The sequence below is a fragment of the Crotalus tigris genome, unplaced genomic scaffold, assembly GCF_016545835.1.
Source record: "Crotalus tigris isolate CLP2741 ecotype Arizona unplaced genomic scaffold, ASM1654583v1 scf7180000017666.379230911805:20528666, whole genome shotgun sequence".
NCBI lineage: Eukaryota > Metazoa > Chordata > Lepidosauria > Squamata > Viperidae > Crotalus > Crotalus tigris.
Window position 1 is genome coordinate 16,351,973 of NW_024096552.1, and position 15,010 is coordinate 16,366,982.

General features: G+C 41.1%; 1 protein-coding gene across 5 annotated transcripts in view; it reads right to left on the reverse strand.

Moving 5' to 3' along the window:
* BMPER (BMP binding endothelial regulator) overlaps window positions 1-15,010 on the reverse strand; it is a 277,236-nt gene that overhangs the window by 123,701 nt on the left and 138,525 nt on the right. For all 5 annotated transcript variants that reach the window (XM_039336815.1, XM_039336813.1, XM_039336812.1 and 2 more), the window contains 3 exons: window positions 13,954-14,058; window positions 8,049-8,094; window positions 2,322-2,651 (listed from right to left, as the gene is read on the reverse strand). In XM_039336815.1, coding sequence (XP_039192749.1) covers window positions 2,322-2,651; window positions 8,049-8,094; window positions 13,954-14,058 — 481 coding nt within the window. The remainder of the gene's footprint in view (window positions 1-2,321; window positions 2,652-8,048; window positions 8,095-13,953; window positions 14,059-15,010) is intronic.

Genomic DNA, 15,010 nt, shown 5'->3' on the forward strand with positions numbered 1-15,010 from the left:
TTTTGATGTTAGCTATTCTGAGTTCTACTCTATTATCTTGCCATCCTAAATCTGGTCCATTCAGATATATTGGAACTGAAACTTTCTCCATTACAATGAGAATCACACACATCTATAGCAGTGATGGTAAACCTTTTACAGACCGAATGCCCAAACTGCAACCCAAATCCCATTTATTTATCGCCGGGTGCCGGGTGGGCATGGCCAACTGGGTGGGCATGGCCACAGTGGTCATGGCCGACTGGGTGGGTGTGGCCACCTTGATGATGCTTGTGGGGAGGAAAACCTGTGGGGGCCAGGCAGGGTTGGGGGATATCCAGGGGATCTCTGGTGGGTGGGGCAATGGGCCAGAGGCTCATCCTGCGGGGTGAGGCAAGGCAGGGTGGGTGTGCCAATTGCTGCGGGGCAGGAGCTGGAGCAGATGCTGCCTGACACCATCAGCCTCCACACACAGAGGTCACCGAGCGCATGGGGGCTGATGGTGACCATCAGTAGCCACAGTCTGCTGGCTGTCCTGCATCATGGCAGTCTCATCAGCATGGGTGGAGTGCAGCCCCATCGGCGTAGGCGGAGAAGGCCCTGGGACTGTAGGTGCGGGCCCTGTCTACATGGTGGCTCTGATGGGGGTGGCGGCTGCTGCTCCTGCTGCTGTTCCAAGCCCCTTGACCAGCCAACCATACAGTTAAGCAGGAGGCGGTGGTGATCTCTGCATTACCAAGCCTGGCCAGCAGCAGATCTGGAAGTGAAGCTGTGCTGCCTATCCTCACACTGGTGGAGGTAGTAGTGGGGAAGGTGAACTGTGGTGCACACCCAACCCTCCCCACTGCCACTCCACATGATCCTGCATGCATGTCCCGGAGGCGCATGTGGGATGATGCAGGCAGCAGAGGCACAGGGTGGCCACAGAGCCCCATCAGTGTGGGCAGAGATGGCCCTGGGACAGCTGAAAGGAATCCCCTGCCCTGCTGGGCCCATCCACTTGATGGATCTGTGGCTTCTGCTGCTGCTCTGACTGGTCAACCATGCAGGGACGCAGGAGGAGGTGGAGGGGCAGCCGGGGGTCTTGAGCTGCCTCGGCTGCTTGCTGGTAACCCGACGAGGCAGCAGATCTCATGCACCAGGTGCCCCTCCTGCTTCTTTGCATGGTTGACTGGTCAGAGCAGAGCAGAAGCTGTCCCCATTACAGCCGTCAAGTGGAGGGATGCGCCAACAGGGTTCCGTGGCTAGTTCGCTATTATAAAGGACAGCCTTTATGCTATGGCTACTGATGGACACCGTCAGCCCCCAAGTGCTCACTGGCCTCTGTGTTCGGGGCCTGATGGTGTCAGGCAGATCGGGAAACGAAGCTGTGCCGCCCGCTGGTGGGGGTGGGGAAGGCAGTATCTGGCACTGCTGCTGCTCCACATCATCCTTTGCTGCTGCTGCCCCACATCGTCCTGCATATGCCTCTGGGATGTGTGTGTGGGATGATGTGGGGTGGCAGTGGGGAGGGGTGGGCGTGTGCCACAGCTCACCTTCCCCCACCACTGCCTCCACCAGCGCAAGGATGGGTGGGATAGCTTCACTTCCAGATCTGCTGCCTGCCGGGCTTGGCGATGCAGAGATCACTGCCACTGCCTCCTGCTTGCCTGTGTGGTTGGCTGGTCAAGGGGCTCGGAACAGCAGGAGGAGCAGCCCCACCGTCGCACCAGGTAGAGCCACCTTGTAGACAGGGCCCGCACCTGTCCTCCATGGAAGTGTCCCAGCTTTCCTCCATGGAGGTGTCCCAGCCCTCCTGCCCCCCCAGCCAGACCCCCTCACCTTCCCCCAGCTGGGATCTGATGACCCCTCCTGCAGGCAACACTCCAAGCTGCCCAGCCCGACCAAGATGGAGGAGAATGCAAGGCAGAGAACCAGTTATTAAATGATTTGAAACCCGCCACTGGTCACTTCCAAAGGCTGCTCACTGACTCTCCTGTCAAAACTGCTTTTTTTATAGGTTCCCACAGCTCGCCCAGCTCTCGCAGCTGTTCCTGGACTCTGCATGCTTGGAGAGGGGAAGGGGAGGAGCCTCGCCCTGCATCCCTCTGTGGCAATGGCGTGTGTGCCCACAGCGACAGCTCTGCATGCATGCCGCCTGTGGCATGCATGCCATAGGTTCGCCACCACGGATCTATAAGATCCCATGTTGGGGAAAATGCAGTAATAGAAAACTAGAATTCCCATCATTTTAATAAATCGAGATGACCTTATTGCAGAATGTGGAAATTTAAATTATATTTATATTTCATTGTAGTGCTATCATGGAGAATTTAGTAGAAGGCCATATATTATAGTCCCACCTGCTTTGGTTGTCACTTTCAACAGATATCCTTCCAAGTCAATGTGAAAATGTGGCGTCTCATATGGTAGAGAAATGCGAGTCCTATTCCACTTCACTGTGAGATGCTGATGGAGGCTGACAGTGCTGCTGCCCAGCACAACGTCTACAGATTTTGTCCAGGAAAACGAACGAGTCCTTCGGGCATCATTCTTTACCAGCACCTGGAATGGTGAGGTAGTAGAAGTGCAGTCTTTTGTCAAAACGTACTGACATGTTCCCTGAAAGTTAAATGTCCGTCCATCAAAAGTGTTGTAGTGGGGATCTCCAAATACAGTGCAAACTCCAGGCTCTGCAGGTAAGTGAGAAACAAAAGCAGCATCAAAACCAATTTCAGAATTTGGAAAGATAGATGGATGTAAAAAATCTTCCGACATTAAGGAAAACTTTATTATTTATATATTAAAGTACAAGAAACACTTAAAACCAATAATGTATAAAAGACATATGTCTGGAAACATCAAAGCCATACTGGTACATTAATCTGAAAAGCCATATTAACTGTGGCTCTTTATCAAAAGTATTTCAATGAGAAACATGGATTTACTTCCATGAAACATCTGGAATGGTCCTCATTGGCATAACAATATAACCAGACTGGCTTCTCTATGTTACAAATATGCATTGGGGGACAGATAAATTATAAAAACAATGCATAAAATCATACTTTTCTTTAATGTGTAATTTCTATAGCAAGAATATGTCCTACTGAACTCCCTGGAACTTATCTCAAAAACTCAAGCAACTAGTTTATTTGAGAATGAAGAACAAGATCCTGAGATACCTTTTAATATATAGTGGGGGTTCTGATAATAGGGATCCAGTAGATTTTCTTCTCACCAGTACATAAGAGCTGATCCCACTCCAAAGCCCTACAGTGGGGAGGGGCAGAAGGAATTCGTGTGTGTGTGTGTGTGTGTGTGTGTGTGTGTGTGTGTGTGTGTAGAAGGGAGGGGGAAAGAGCTGTTTTTTAATTCTTGCAATTTAATTTGGTAGTGAATTTGTTGAACATAGTGCAGTGGTGGCGAACCTATGGCACATGTGCCAGAGGCGGTACTCAGAGCCTTCTCTGTGGGCACCCGTGCCATGCCCCAGAGATGGCAACTGTCCTCTTCAACCAGCCACCTGCTAAATCGCCGAGGTTCCACATGGCCAGATGCATCCCAGCACCCATGCGCTTGCTGGCCTCTGTGCAGGGGTGATGGTGCCAGGCCCCTGCCTCGCCCTGAGACAATGGCACCCCCACCCTGCCTCACCTTGCCTTGCCTCACCCCACAGGACCAGCCTCCTGCCCACTGCCCCATCCGCCAGAGACCCCCTGGATCTCCCCCAACCCTGCCCGGCCCCCACAGGTGTCCCTCCCCAGGAGCAACATCGAGTTGGCCATGCCCACCCATCTGCCATGACCACTGTAGCCATGCCCATCCAGCAGGCCACACCCACCCGGCACCAGGTGATACATAAGTGGGTTTTGGGTTGAAGTTTGGGCACTCGGTCTCTAAAAGGTTCTCCATCACTGGCATAGTGGGTTCAGTGAGCATAGTGAGATTTACTGTCAAATACACAGACGATTTAATTGTACTGAAAATTGTACTATTCCTCTTAAAGGCTGTAGATATGCCCTGATCTTGGTAGGAATGTCTAAGGAAGGTAACATCATCACTCCTAATAATAATATATTCTTTATATTCTGTATGTTTATCTTTGTTGCAAGAAGCAAAGAGAAATATGTGAAGTTTTTCCCACTAATTTGCATCCACAATAACCCTATGTGGTGAATCAAGGAAGACTCACTCAATATTAGGTAATATTCCAATAACTAACTCAAAGTTTATTGGAATATTATCTAATGAAGGTTATCTTCCCTGGCTAAATGTAGAATTAAGCTGAAATTTCCCTATCTCAGGTCTGATGCTGTTTGTTATGTATTGAATAAATATAAAGTTGTGTTAATCCCTGCTAAAATGAAACTAACTTAACTCCAACTGCTTGTGAAGCTAAAATGTAACTAACCTTTAGATGACCCTGACTGTTAACTCCAACTGTTTTGAAGGGAAACTTTGAACATTCATATTTGGGCGGGTTTTTCAAGTATTGTGATTGGTTAAGGCCCTGTGGGTTCAGAGTATAAATTATAGGCAATTGCCTGTAGTTCTCCAGTTCTAGTTTGAGTCAATAAATAACATTGTAACTATGCTGGTCTGCTCCTTGCCTACTAAAGCTCACTACACAATACTGTTGATACTACAACACAACACAGAAGCAGTCATAAGATGCTGTGGGTGACTCATTAGAATGAAAGTACAAGTCCTGAACATTTAAGTGAGCAAAGGTTTTGCTTATTTTTAAGAGTAGTTACAGGACATGTTTGTAATTTGGGGGTATTTCCCTAACTATAATGAAGGCAGAGGGAGAAGATGATGGTTTTTGCTTCCCCCTTAGACTTGTATACCACAACCACAGGGCCCCTTGCTGGAGCCTTCTCTTTTCACCACCTTGTTTTACAAAGTAGCCTTTACATAGAATGCCAGAGTCAACCTCACCAAGAAGTCAGGTGATAGATCAGACCTTCCTGAATCATAACATTCCCTATTCTGCCAGGTCCATGGAATGGATACTGATCTCCAGCCAGATCATAGTGGCCTGCTTCCTGAGACACACACATCAAGCATAACTGACAAGTAAACTGTAGAGTAAAAGTACTACTTGTTCTATACTTGGGCTAATAATCTGGTTAGTACACAGCCTCACTGTTGAGAATTTGGTTATAGATATTAGAAATATAATAATGATTGATATTTAGATCTTATATTCTGGTAGTTGCTCAATATTTTCAAAGTTATTCATCTGTGCTGTCTCTGTCAATAATATTTTAATGCAGCTTAAAATAGGAGAGTTAAAAAGAAAAACCAGGGAACTCACAATAGCCATAGACCAATATAATTTTAACAATTAAAGATCCCTCAGGGGAAACAGTGTTTGATTGGAACCGAATAAAACCCTAAGGTCTAAGGCCTCGATTGTTTGGTCTCCCAAACACAATTGCCCCATAAATAAAGAAAAAGATAGATTAGCTGCAAACTAGATACAACCTGGATAAAAAAAATATTCTTATTAAATCATAAGGGGAGTATAACAGGAGAAAATAAGAGGTCATTAAAGTAAATGTAAATTGGTATATTTAACTGTGAACTAGATTTAGCCTAAAAAATTCTTCATTAATAATTGTAACATCTATTGAGCAACAAATAGCTTGTAACATCCCTTCTACAGAATTGATCCAGATCACCAAAATCAAAAGATAAAAGATAAGTAAAAATTATTAAAACCAGTTCAATAAAACTTCTAAAAAATAATATCAACTTATTAAAGAGTTTAAGTCTTTTAAAATGTGTTTTTACTATATATTTAGATTGATTGCAGAGGATTGGTCAACTATTTTGATGCTGTTGGTCAGGTATTTCCCTTTGGTGTCCTTATAACCAAACAGTGCTTTGGTTCATGATGGAGAAGAAATTACCATGGTCTCACTTCCCATTGTGAAACATCCAGCCAAGGGTATATGAAGGGTATGGTCAAAGAAGTCAAGATGGCAATTGCAATGGGGGTGATTGAAGTTCCGTCTGTTTTTGCATCACCATCTTGACTTTCTTTTTTTCTTTTTTTTTAACCATATGTTGCAAATCTCCCTGCATCCAACAGACCTGCCATCTCTATGCTGCTGCTTTCCATACACTTTGGACTGCAACTCCTAGAATTCCCAGTGACTTTGCCTGCAGTTTAATTAACACATCTGAAGAATAGCAATGGGACACATCTGTTACAGATATATTTGGCCTACAGAAATATAGGAATGAGGAAAAGTGTTTATTTTATAGGAGAAAATATGAAGAACTGAAAGTCTATATATCTCTGGTCCATCAAACATGCCATGGCAAACCTTGGCAGTTGAATCTAGACTATCTTGGCAAGCCATCAGGGTCACTGTTTAGCTGCAGAGACACATAATTTCCTGCATCACTGCATTTTAAATTATTCCAGACTGGAGAGGACTTAGGCAAGCAGAAAACCTGAGACACCAAAACTCAATAGAACTCAGTTGCAAATGCTAAACAGAACATTTCTACCAAAGTGAATCTCTTTCAACTCTTGTTGATTTAAACGGGAGTTAATCACTTGCTGAAATGAAATACAGCTTAAAACATTTCTATCCTGCTTTGCTGTCAGAACATCGTCTGAGCATGGATTTCCTATAGCTCTGCTAAATAGACATCATTTTCCAAAATAAAACAGTTCCTTAGGACTGAAGGCATTCTGTCTACTTGCCGAATGATAGCACTCTCTGTCAGAAATGTAAGCAAATCATATAGTTGATTGTCTCTGGACCTGGCAAACAAGGTTTGGTGAATGGATTCATTAAATGACATACCCACTGGAAGGAATTCTAAAAGATTTTTGGACTGTTTTTGTGGTATTTACTATCCCACATATCATAACAGAGAAGAACAAAATTATCGCTTTCTGATGATGATCATCTCTCAGGTGGAAAGCCCTGAAATTCAATGCTGCTTTCTGTATAAAAAAACAGCTGGGCAGTCCAAGTGAATTCCAAAGTATCCAGATGTAACGTGTTCTTGAGGCATACAAAATGCTCATACAGAATTTGATATATAAAATACTTGTATAAATAATACCCACAAAAAGTGTACAAAAATGCCCTCCAAAAGTGAGAATGAATACTGAGATACTTTGACCTATTCATGGCTTCCATTAAATTTAAAATCAATTGTTACAAGCAATTGCCAGATAAATCTTTATAACAATGAAAGATGCATTAATTAATAATTAATTTGTGAATGGATTAATTTATTAATGTGCGCATCAATGAATGAATATAGCAATATTGGAAGTTGCATTATACTGAATCAGTTTGCCTGTCAAGGGCAGACAATTCAGGTCAGGAGTTTTTCAAGTGGCAAAAAATCAAAGGTGAGGATGAAAAGGAAGACTTACTTAAGGCTAATAAATGACCTGTTCTTTAGTTAAAACTTCAAACTCATGGCTCAATAAAATTAAACAGCTAAATGCTATAATAAAGATTTGTTATATTTGCAATTACAAATCTGGGTTACCCTGTCTTTAAATAAGGATATTATTTGTAAAATTTTTATTATTTTATACAAATAGTAGCAAGACTAGAAATTCCCAGCAAAATTCCCAGCAATTCCCAACAGCAAATTCCATGATATTATTAATTTTTTATTAATTTAATAATTCATTATTATTAATAATTATTAATTTCATTGCAATTTGTATGTAAAATTTTAAAAATTTTCATGGCACTGAACATTATTTCAAATATATTTTAACTGAATTTATTTCATATTAAGATATATGTAGATTATCTTGGAATAGCTCTTTAATGACACCAAGCATTTTAAGGTTCTCATTATAGATTTCATCTTTTTCATTAACAAAGAAATAGTTTGGACATAAGCAATAGCAATATTATCGAGATTTATATTGATGTATTTATTTGTTCTTTAACATTTCTCATAAACTCAATCTTACTGAAACTAGTTACTTTCTTGAACAAAATGAGGACTAACATACAATAATTTATCCTTATTTTGCTGAGAAGAACAGTGTTGTGGGGGGGGGGAAACAGTATATAAATGAACTTACTCACTTTCAGTGCAAATGGGACAGCATCCTTTTCGGTTGAGGATCTTTCCCTAAATGAAAAAGGACAAAGAATATAGGATGGGAAAAGCACTCAATGCAATGCTTTTGATGTACTATGGTATCTCCTTCCTGAAACAAAAAAACCTCTCAGCATCTTAATAAATTTGTGCTATACTACAAGAATGAGCTTAACGTCCCAGATAATCACAATGAGATGGTCACTGACCTCGAACCAGACATCCTAGAATGTGAAGTGAAATGGGCCTTAGAAAATCTGAGCACCAACAAAGCTAGTGGAAGTGACAGCATTCCAGCTGAGCTATTCAAAATCTTAAAAGACGATGCAGTAAAAGTGCTACACTCAATTTGCCATCAAATTTGGAAAACTCAACAGTGGCCATAGGATTGGAAAAGGTCAGTTTACATTCCAATTCCAAAGAAAGGCAATGCCAAAGAATGTTCAAACTATCACACCATTGCACTCATTTCATATGCTAGTAAAGTTATGCTTAAAATTCTATAAGCTAGACTCCAGCAGTATGTGGATCGAGAACTACCAGAAGTACAGGCAGGATTTCGAAGAGGCAGAGGAACTAGAGATCAAATTGCCAACATACGCTGGATCATGGAGAAAGCTAAGGAGTTCCAGAAAAACATCTACTTCTGCTTCATTGACTATGCAAAAGCCTTTGATTGTGTGGATCACAACAAATTGTGGCAAGTTCTTAAAGAGATGGGAGTACCAGACCATCTCATTTGTCTCTTGAGAAACCTATATGAGGGTCAAGAAGCAACAGTGAGAACTGGACATGGAACCACTGATTGGTTCAAAATTGGAAAAGGAGTCCGGCAAGGCTGTATACTGTCGCCCTGCCTATTTAATTTATATGCAGAGCACATCATGAGAAAGGCAGGGCTAGATGAAACAAAAGTTGGAATTAAGATTGCCGGGAGAAATATCAACAAACTAAGATATGCAGATGATACCACTCTAATGGCAGAAAGTGGAGATGAACTAAAGAGCCTCTTGATGCGGGTGAAGAAGGAAAGTGGAAAAGTTGGCTTGAAACTCAACATTAAGAAAACCAAAATCATGGCATCCGGCCCTCTCAATTCCTGGCAAATAGATGGGGAAGAAATGGAGGTAGTGACAGATTTTATTTTTCTGGGCTCCAAGATCACCTCAGATGGGGACTGCAGCCAAGAAATTAAAAGACTCTTGCTCCTGGGGAGGAAAGCTATGGCAAATCTAGACAGCATACTAAAAAGCAGAGACATCACCCTGCCAACAAAAGCGCGTATAGTCCAGGCCATGGTTTTCCCAGTTGCAATGTATGGCTGTGAAAGTTGAACCATAAGAAAGGCTGAGCACCAAAGAATTGAGGCCTTTGAACTATGGTGCTGGAGAAGACTCTTGCGAGTCCCTTGGACTGCAAGGCGTTCAAACCGGTCAGTCCTAGAAGAGATCAACCCCGACTGCTCTTTAGAAGGCCAGATCCTGAAGTTGAAACTCAAATACTTTGGCCACGTAATGAGAAGGAAGGACTCACTGGAGAAGGGCCTAATGCTGGGAAAGATTGAGGGCAATAGAAGAAAGGGATGACAGAGAATGAGATGGCTGGATGGAGTCACTGAAGCAGTAGGTGTGAACTTAAATGGATTCCAGAAGATGGTAGAGGACAGGAAGACCTGGAGGAACATTGTCCATGGGGTCGCGATGGGTCGGACACGACTTCGCAATTAACAATAAATAATAATAATAATAATAATAATAATAATAATAATAAAATATGCAAAAAGAAAGATGAATATGATCTTTATTTTTAATGGCACATGTGGCACATGTCTTTACACTCCTGGTAGTAAAGAGGTGGAGAGAGGGACAAATGGAAGAAGAAGATAATTCAACTGCAGTTTTTCAATGGATGAAAGCCTCCTAAGAGAGCTAATTTGAGCTTTCAAACAAAGGCTTTATTAACAGCCACATGTGGAACACTGAGTTTGCTAGTTAGAGATAAAGTATTATTTTAAAACAGGGTTGAGAAACAATGTCAATCAATATGTCCATGAAAATAGCATTAAAATGTGCTAAGGACAGCAGTTTTGTTCCATTATATTCTATGGCCACTCATTACAGATAGTTTACAGCTGGTCATTTACTATATATAGAGAGAGAGCGGATTATAGGGAAGGGGCAGAGTACAATCGCAAAGGGCGAAGAAATCCGATCGCAGTAAGGTTGAGGCGTATGGTGAGATTCGGAGAGAACTGCAGCCCCCTAATGAAGGACGCTGTATGCAGAAAGGGGGGAAGACAATCACCATCTGTTAGTGAAGCGAAAAGAACCCCGCTTAGCCCCAGGGTCAATGAGGAAAATTCTTATAGTAGAGTACGGAGAAGGGTATGGGAAAGAACCACACATTGACGTAGATGGTGTATTTAGGACATGGCACGATCAGCTGGGCTCGATGACACGATCTAGAAGCCAGATGCAGGCAGCTAACACCTTATATAAGGCTTCTCCCCAGTGACTACTTTTAAACCCTGACGATGTCGGGTGTCCCCGATGAAAGCTTGGTTCATTAAATTTTTTGCTATTTATTCTCTTGGTGATCGATATTTATTGAATTTTACTATATATATATTCGAAGCACGAAGCTGAACACACCAGCCTGAAGATGACGAATGGGACTTCGTCGAAACATCACCAAGACACTTCCAATTTTACGCGGGAGAAAACCTGAATAACCAAAGACCTATATACAAACACTCGCGAAAACCTCAGAAAACACACACACACACACACACACACACACACACACATATATATATATATATATATATGTTTTCTGAGGTTTTCGCGGGTGTCTGTATATATGTCTGTATGTATAAATTTTAATAAAACCAGAATAAAACCAAGCTTTCGCTGGCATCTGCCAGCATCATCAGGGTAGTCTCCAGTCGATGGAAGAAGCTATTTATAAGTGTGGCGTTCTTTGTGCCCTGCTTCTTGACCTTGTCATGGGTCCCAGCCAATCCACCTGCGTTTTGATCGTAGTTTCTGTGTTGTAAGCTGTAATTTCCTCACTTTCCTTACTTGTGCTGGTACCGCAGCTCTTCCTCCCTTCTTTGAATAACTGTAAGTCAGGGGAACTCCTTAATTCCACGTAATTAGATGTGCACTGTCTGTGTTTATGTTGTTTATTCACCTCATCCTCCTTCTTGGTACTCTCTATTTCTCTTCTCCTCCCCCTGTTTCTCTGTTTACGATCCTCTTTCAAAACTATACCCTCATTGTTTGTCTCTGTAGCCCATGATTCCAATGTGTTTACATCATCCTGTTTCCCGATCCTTCGTATCACTTTATTAACTCCCCTTTCTATTTTCTCTTCAATGGGGGTGACGAGGTCAAGAAGCCGGGTGCAAAGAACGCCACACTTATAAATAGCTTCTCCCATCGACTGGAGACTACCCTGATGATGCTGGCAGATGCCAGCGAAAGCTTGGTTTTATTCTGGTTTTATTAAAACTTTTTATAGTTTTATAACTTCCTGGTGTTCGTATATTTTATTGTTTAATATGAGTCTACCCAGGAATCACTGTTTTGTTTTTAATATTCTTAATAATATATATATATATATATATATATATATATATATATATATATATATATATATATATACACACATACACACACACACACACACACACACACACACACATATATATATATATATATATATATATTAAAATCAATAAATAGTTGAACACCAAGAGAATAAAATTATACAAAAGTTAAAAATGTTAAAACTTTTATTTACTAAACCTAGCTTTCGTCAAGAGCTCTTGACATCATCAGGGTGTAAACGGCAGTTGTTGGGAGGGCTTATATGCAGCCTCCAATCATTTGCGCTCGGCTCTTGGATATATATATGGCAGCCATATGGTCAAATGTACTGCTCTCCTTGTGGTATGAACCACCAGGTTATGATATGGTATGGTATGAACAATCCAGCACTCTAATTTTCCAATTAGAAATGCAGTGTGAATACAGAAAATGACGCTAAGTGAACAAATTATGTTTAAGAAAGAGTGCAGAGAAGAGTAACAAAGATATTTAGGGGACTGGAGACTAAAATGTATGAAGAACTGTCGCAGAAATTGGATATGTCTAGTCTAGTGAAGAGAAGGACGAGGGGGGACATGATAGCAGTGTTCCAATATCTCAGGGGCTGACACAAAGAAGAGGGAGTCAAGCTATTCTCCAAAGCCGCTAAAGGCAAAACAAGAAGCAATGGATGGAAACTAATCAAACAGAGAAGCAACCTAGAACTAAGGAGAAGTTTCCTGCCAGTGAGAACAATTAATCCGTGGAATGACTTGCCTTCAAACATTGTGGGCACGCCAAAACATGAGCTTTTTAAGAACAGATTGGACAATAATTTGTCTGAGATGGTATAGGATTTCTTGCTTAAGCAATGAGTTGGATTAAAAGACCTCCAAGGTCCCTTTCAACTCTGTTATTCTGTTATGTTGCCTATGAGTCAGAACAGCACACAAACATCTTAGACCTTCACAGATTAGTCTCTAATCTACTTCACAGGAGAAAATCAAATGTTGTACCTTAAGTTTTATAGAAGGAAAAAATGTAGTATTGTATAAATGTCCCCAACCTTTTGGGCACCAGGGACTGGTTCCGTGGAGAGAGGTTTTTCTGTGGACCAGAGGGTGCGTGGTTTTGTGTGCTGCTTGCATCACCTGGATGGGGCTTTGCTTGTTTTTATGGACCGGTTGCTAGCATGGCACATCCTGGTACTGGTCCACAGATCGGCAGTTGGGGACCCCTAGTATTGTATATATGTAATGCTAGCAGTGAACTGTGGGCTGGATGAGTCATGCCGAAACCATGCCCACCCCATTGCCGGCAATGGAAAAAAAGTCGTGATACGTTGTGACATGTCACATGACGTTGCGAGTTTGACACCCCTGATCTACATAGAATGAAGTCTAAACTTATCATTATATTTTTGCTCTGAGTTTAGGATAAAACAAAAAAATAAGTTCATGTGATGCCATAAAGCACCATCTGATCCTTTTAATCAGGACAGACATCCTTCTCCCATAATTCCACAAACATCAGATTAGCAGGAAATGACTTAAGTGGACAAGCTACTCTAGAATGGAGGTGAGAAATATATCTGAATGCTTTCTAATTTCAGTGGATAGCCTTATCTCCGAGTTTGCATAAAATGGTGTAGCCATTTTCCCAGAAGAAAGTGTCTGGAATTCAAACGAAGTTATTCTTTGATAAGTCATTACTTGAACAGAGCTGCTGGCATAGGATTCTGTTTCTGACTTGTAAAAGAAAGCCATATATTATTGATAACATGTGTTGTGAGTGTTATTAATCAATTGAGGGGTTCCTTAGAAATGGGCCATTTTTCTCCATGAATTTATAAGCAGGGCCTATCTGGAATCTCTGAGTTCCGCTTTCCTTCTTTTTAATAATACAATCTAGGTATGTCTCTATAGTTTGTCTTTTCTGTCTGTGAGTTTAAAAAAAGTAAACTAGTTAAGATTTTGGGGAGAGGTTATGCAATAAAAGCAGCTGCTCTTGTTTTTTCTTCATTTGGCACAGGTATATGACCAGCTACATTTCTGTTTTGTTTATTTGTTAAAATAGCAGATGTGTTTAAAAACATATGATAGATGTGGAGCAGCATGCCCTGAATAAATCTGAAGCTCACTTCAAGTTCATTGGTTCAAAACGTATTTGTGCAATAAAAAGGAGGGCGTAACGAACGAAGTATAGACTTACAGAGGCCTTTAGGTAGGCTCTTGGTGAAACTGTTTTTATGCCTATTATTACTGAGCTGAACTCCTTTGAAATAATTTATTGTTACACTCACGTGAGGGCAGCTGCTGACTGGAATACACTGCTTCTTGCGACATTCCGTCTTGGCTTTCACACAGGCACAGATGGTACAGTTAACAGAGGACCACATCTCTCTATCCTGCAAGAAGGAAAGCACATTGGGATGGTAGGAAGAAGTTATTCTAGTGTTTTATATCCTGTTATTGAAAGAAAAAACAATATTCTTCATGTTGGAATTATGTCATTATTTAGTCTAAATCAGTTATCAGGTGTCCATTTCCAACTGGTTGGATTGGCAAGGAATCAGAGATAATTTTTCACTTGGGTTCTTCCACATAGAGAAGTGTAACTCCAGACTTAATGAAGACACAATAGAATTTCCCATCAATCACCTGATTAGCTATATTTCTTTCTTAGGAAAGAAAACTATTCAATTTGTGGTTATCCTGTATCCTGATTGTCTCATTTGGGATGACATAATTAGAAAAGTCTGATTCAATATAGCCGCTGTGATTGGCATGTTTAAGTTATTGCACATAAAAATATTTGATTGTTCCGTTAAGACAGAAAATTTATTCCCAGATGTAGCCTCATTCTGCTTTAAGCCAGAAATACAGCTAATACTGAATTCAAATTTAGATTACTTACAGGGCTAAGGCAGACATCTAATCTACTAAACATCTGAAAACATTTAGGAGAAATTACCTATGTTCTGGCAGGTAAAGATACATTTGACTTAAATTCCCCCACCCCATTGGCCCTCTCTAAAGACACTATGATTCCAATGTGTTGCTAAAATAATTCATTGACTCAATTTCTTACAGTTTACATATGCCAAATGAAGTTCCTAAAATATTCCTTCATCAATTGAGGGGGTAGAACTAGTCTTTTAATAGCTACCTTATAAAAGCTTTTGATTAATTTTTTGATAAAATTTTTCCACTATCCTTAGTTTCTTTATTATAAGTAATCTTCTAAATAAATTTTTTTACAGTAGTCGTCAACTTACAACAGTGACATTTAGTGACAGCACTGAAAAAAATAAGTTATGACCATTTTTCACACTTATGACTGTTGCAGCATCCTCAAGG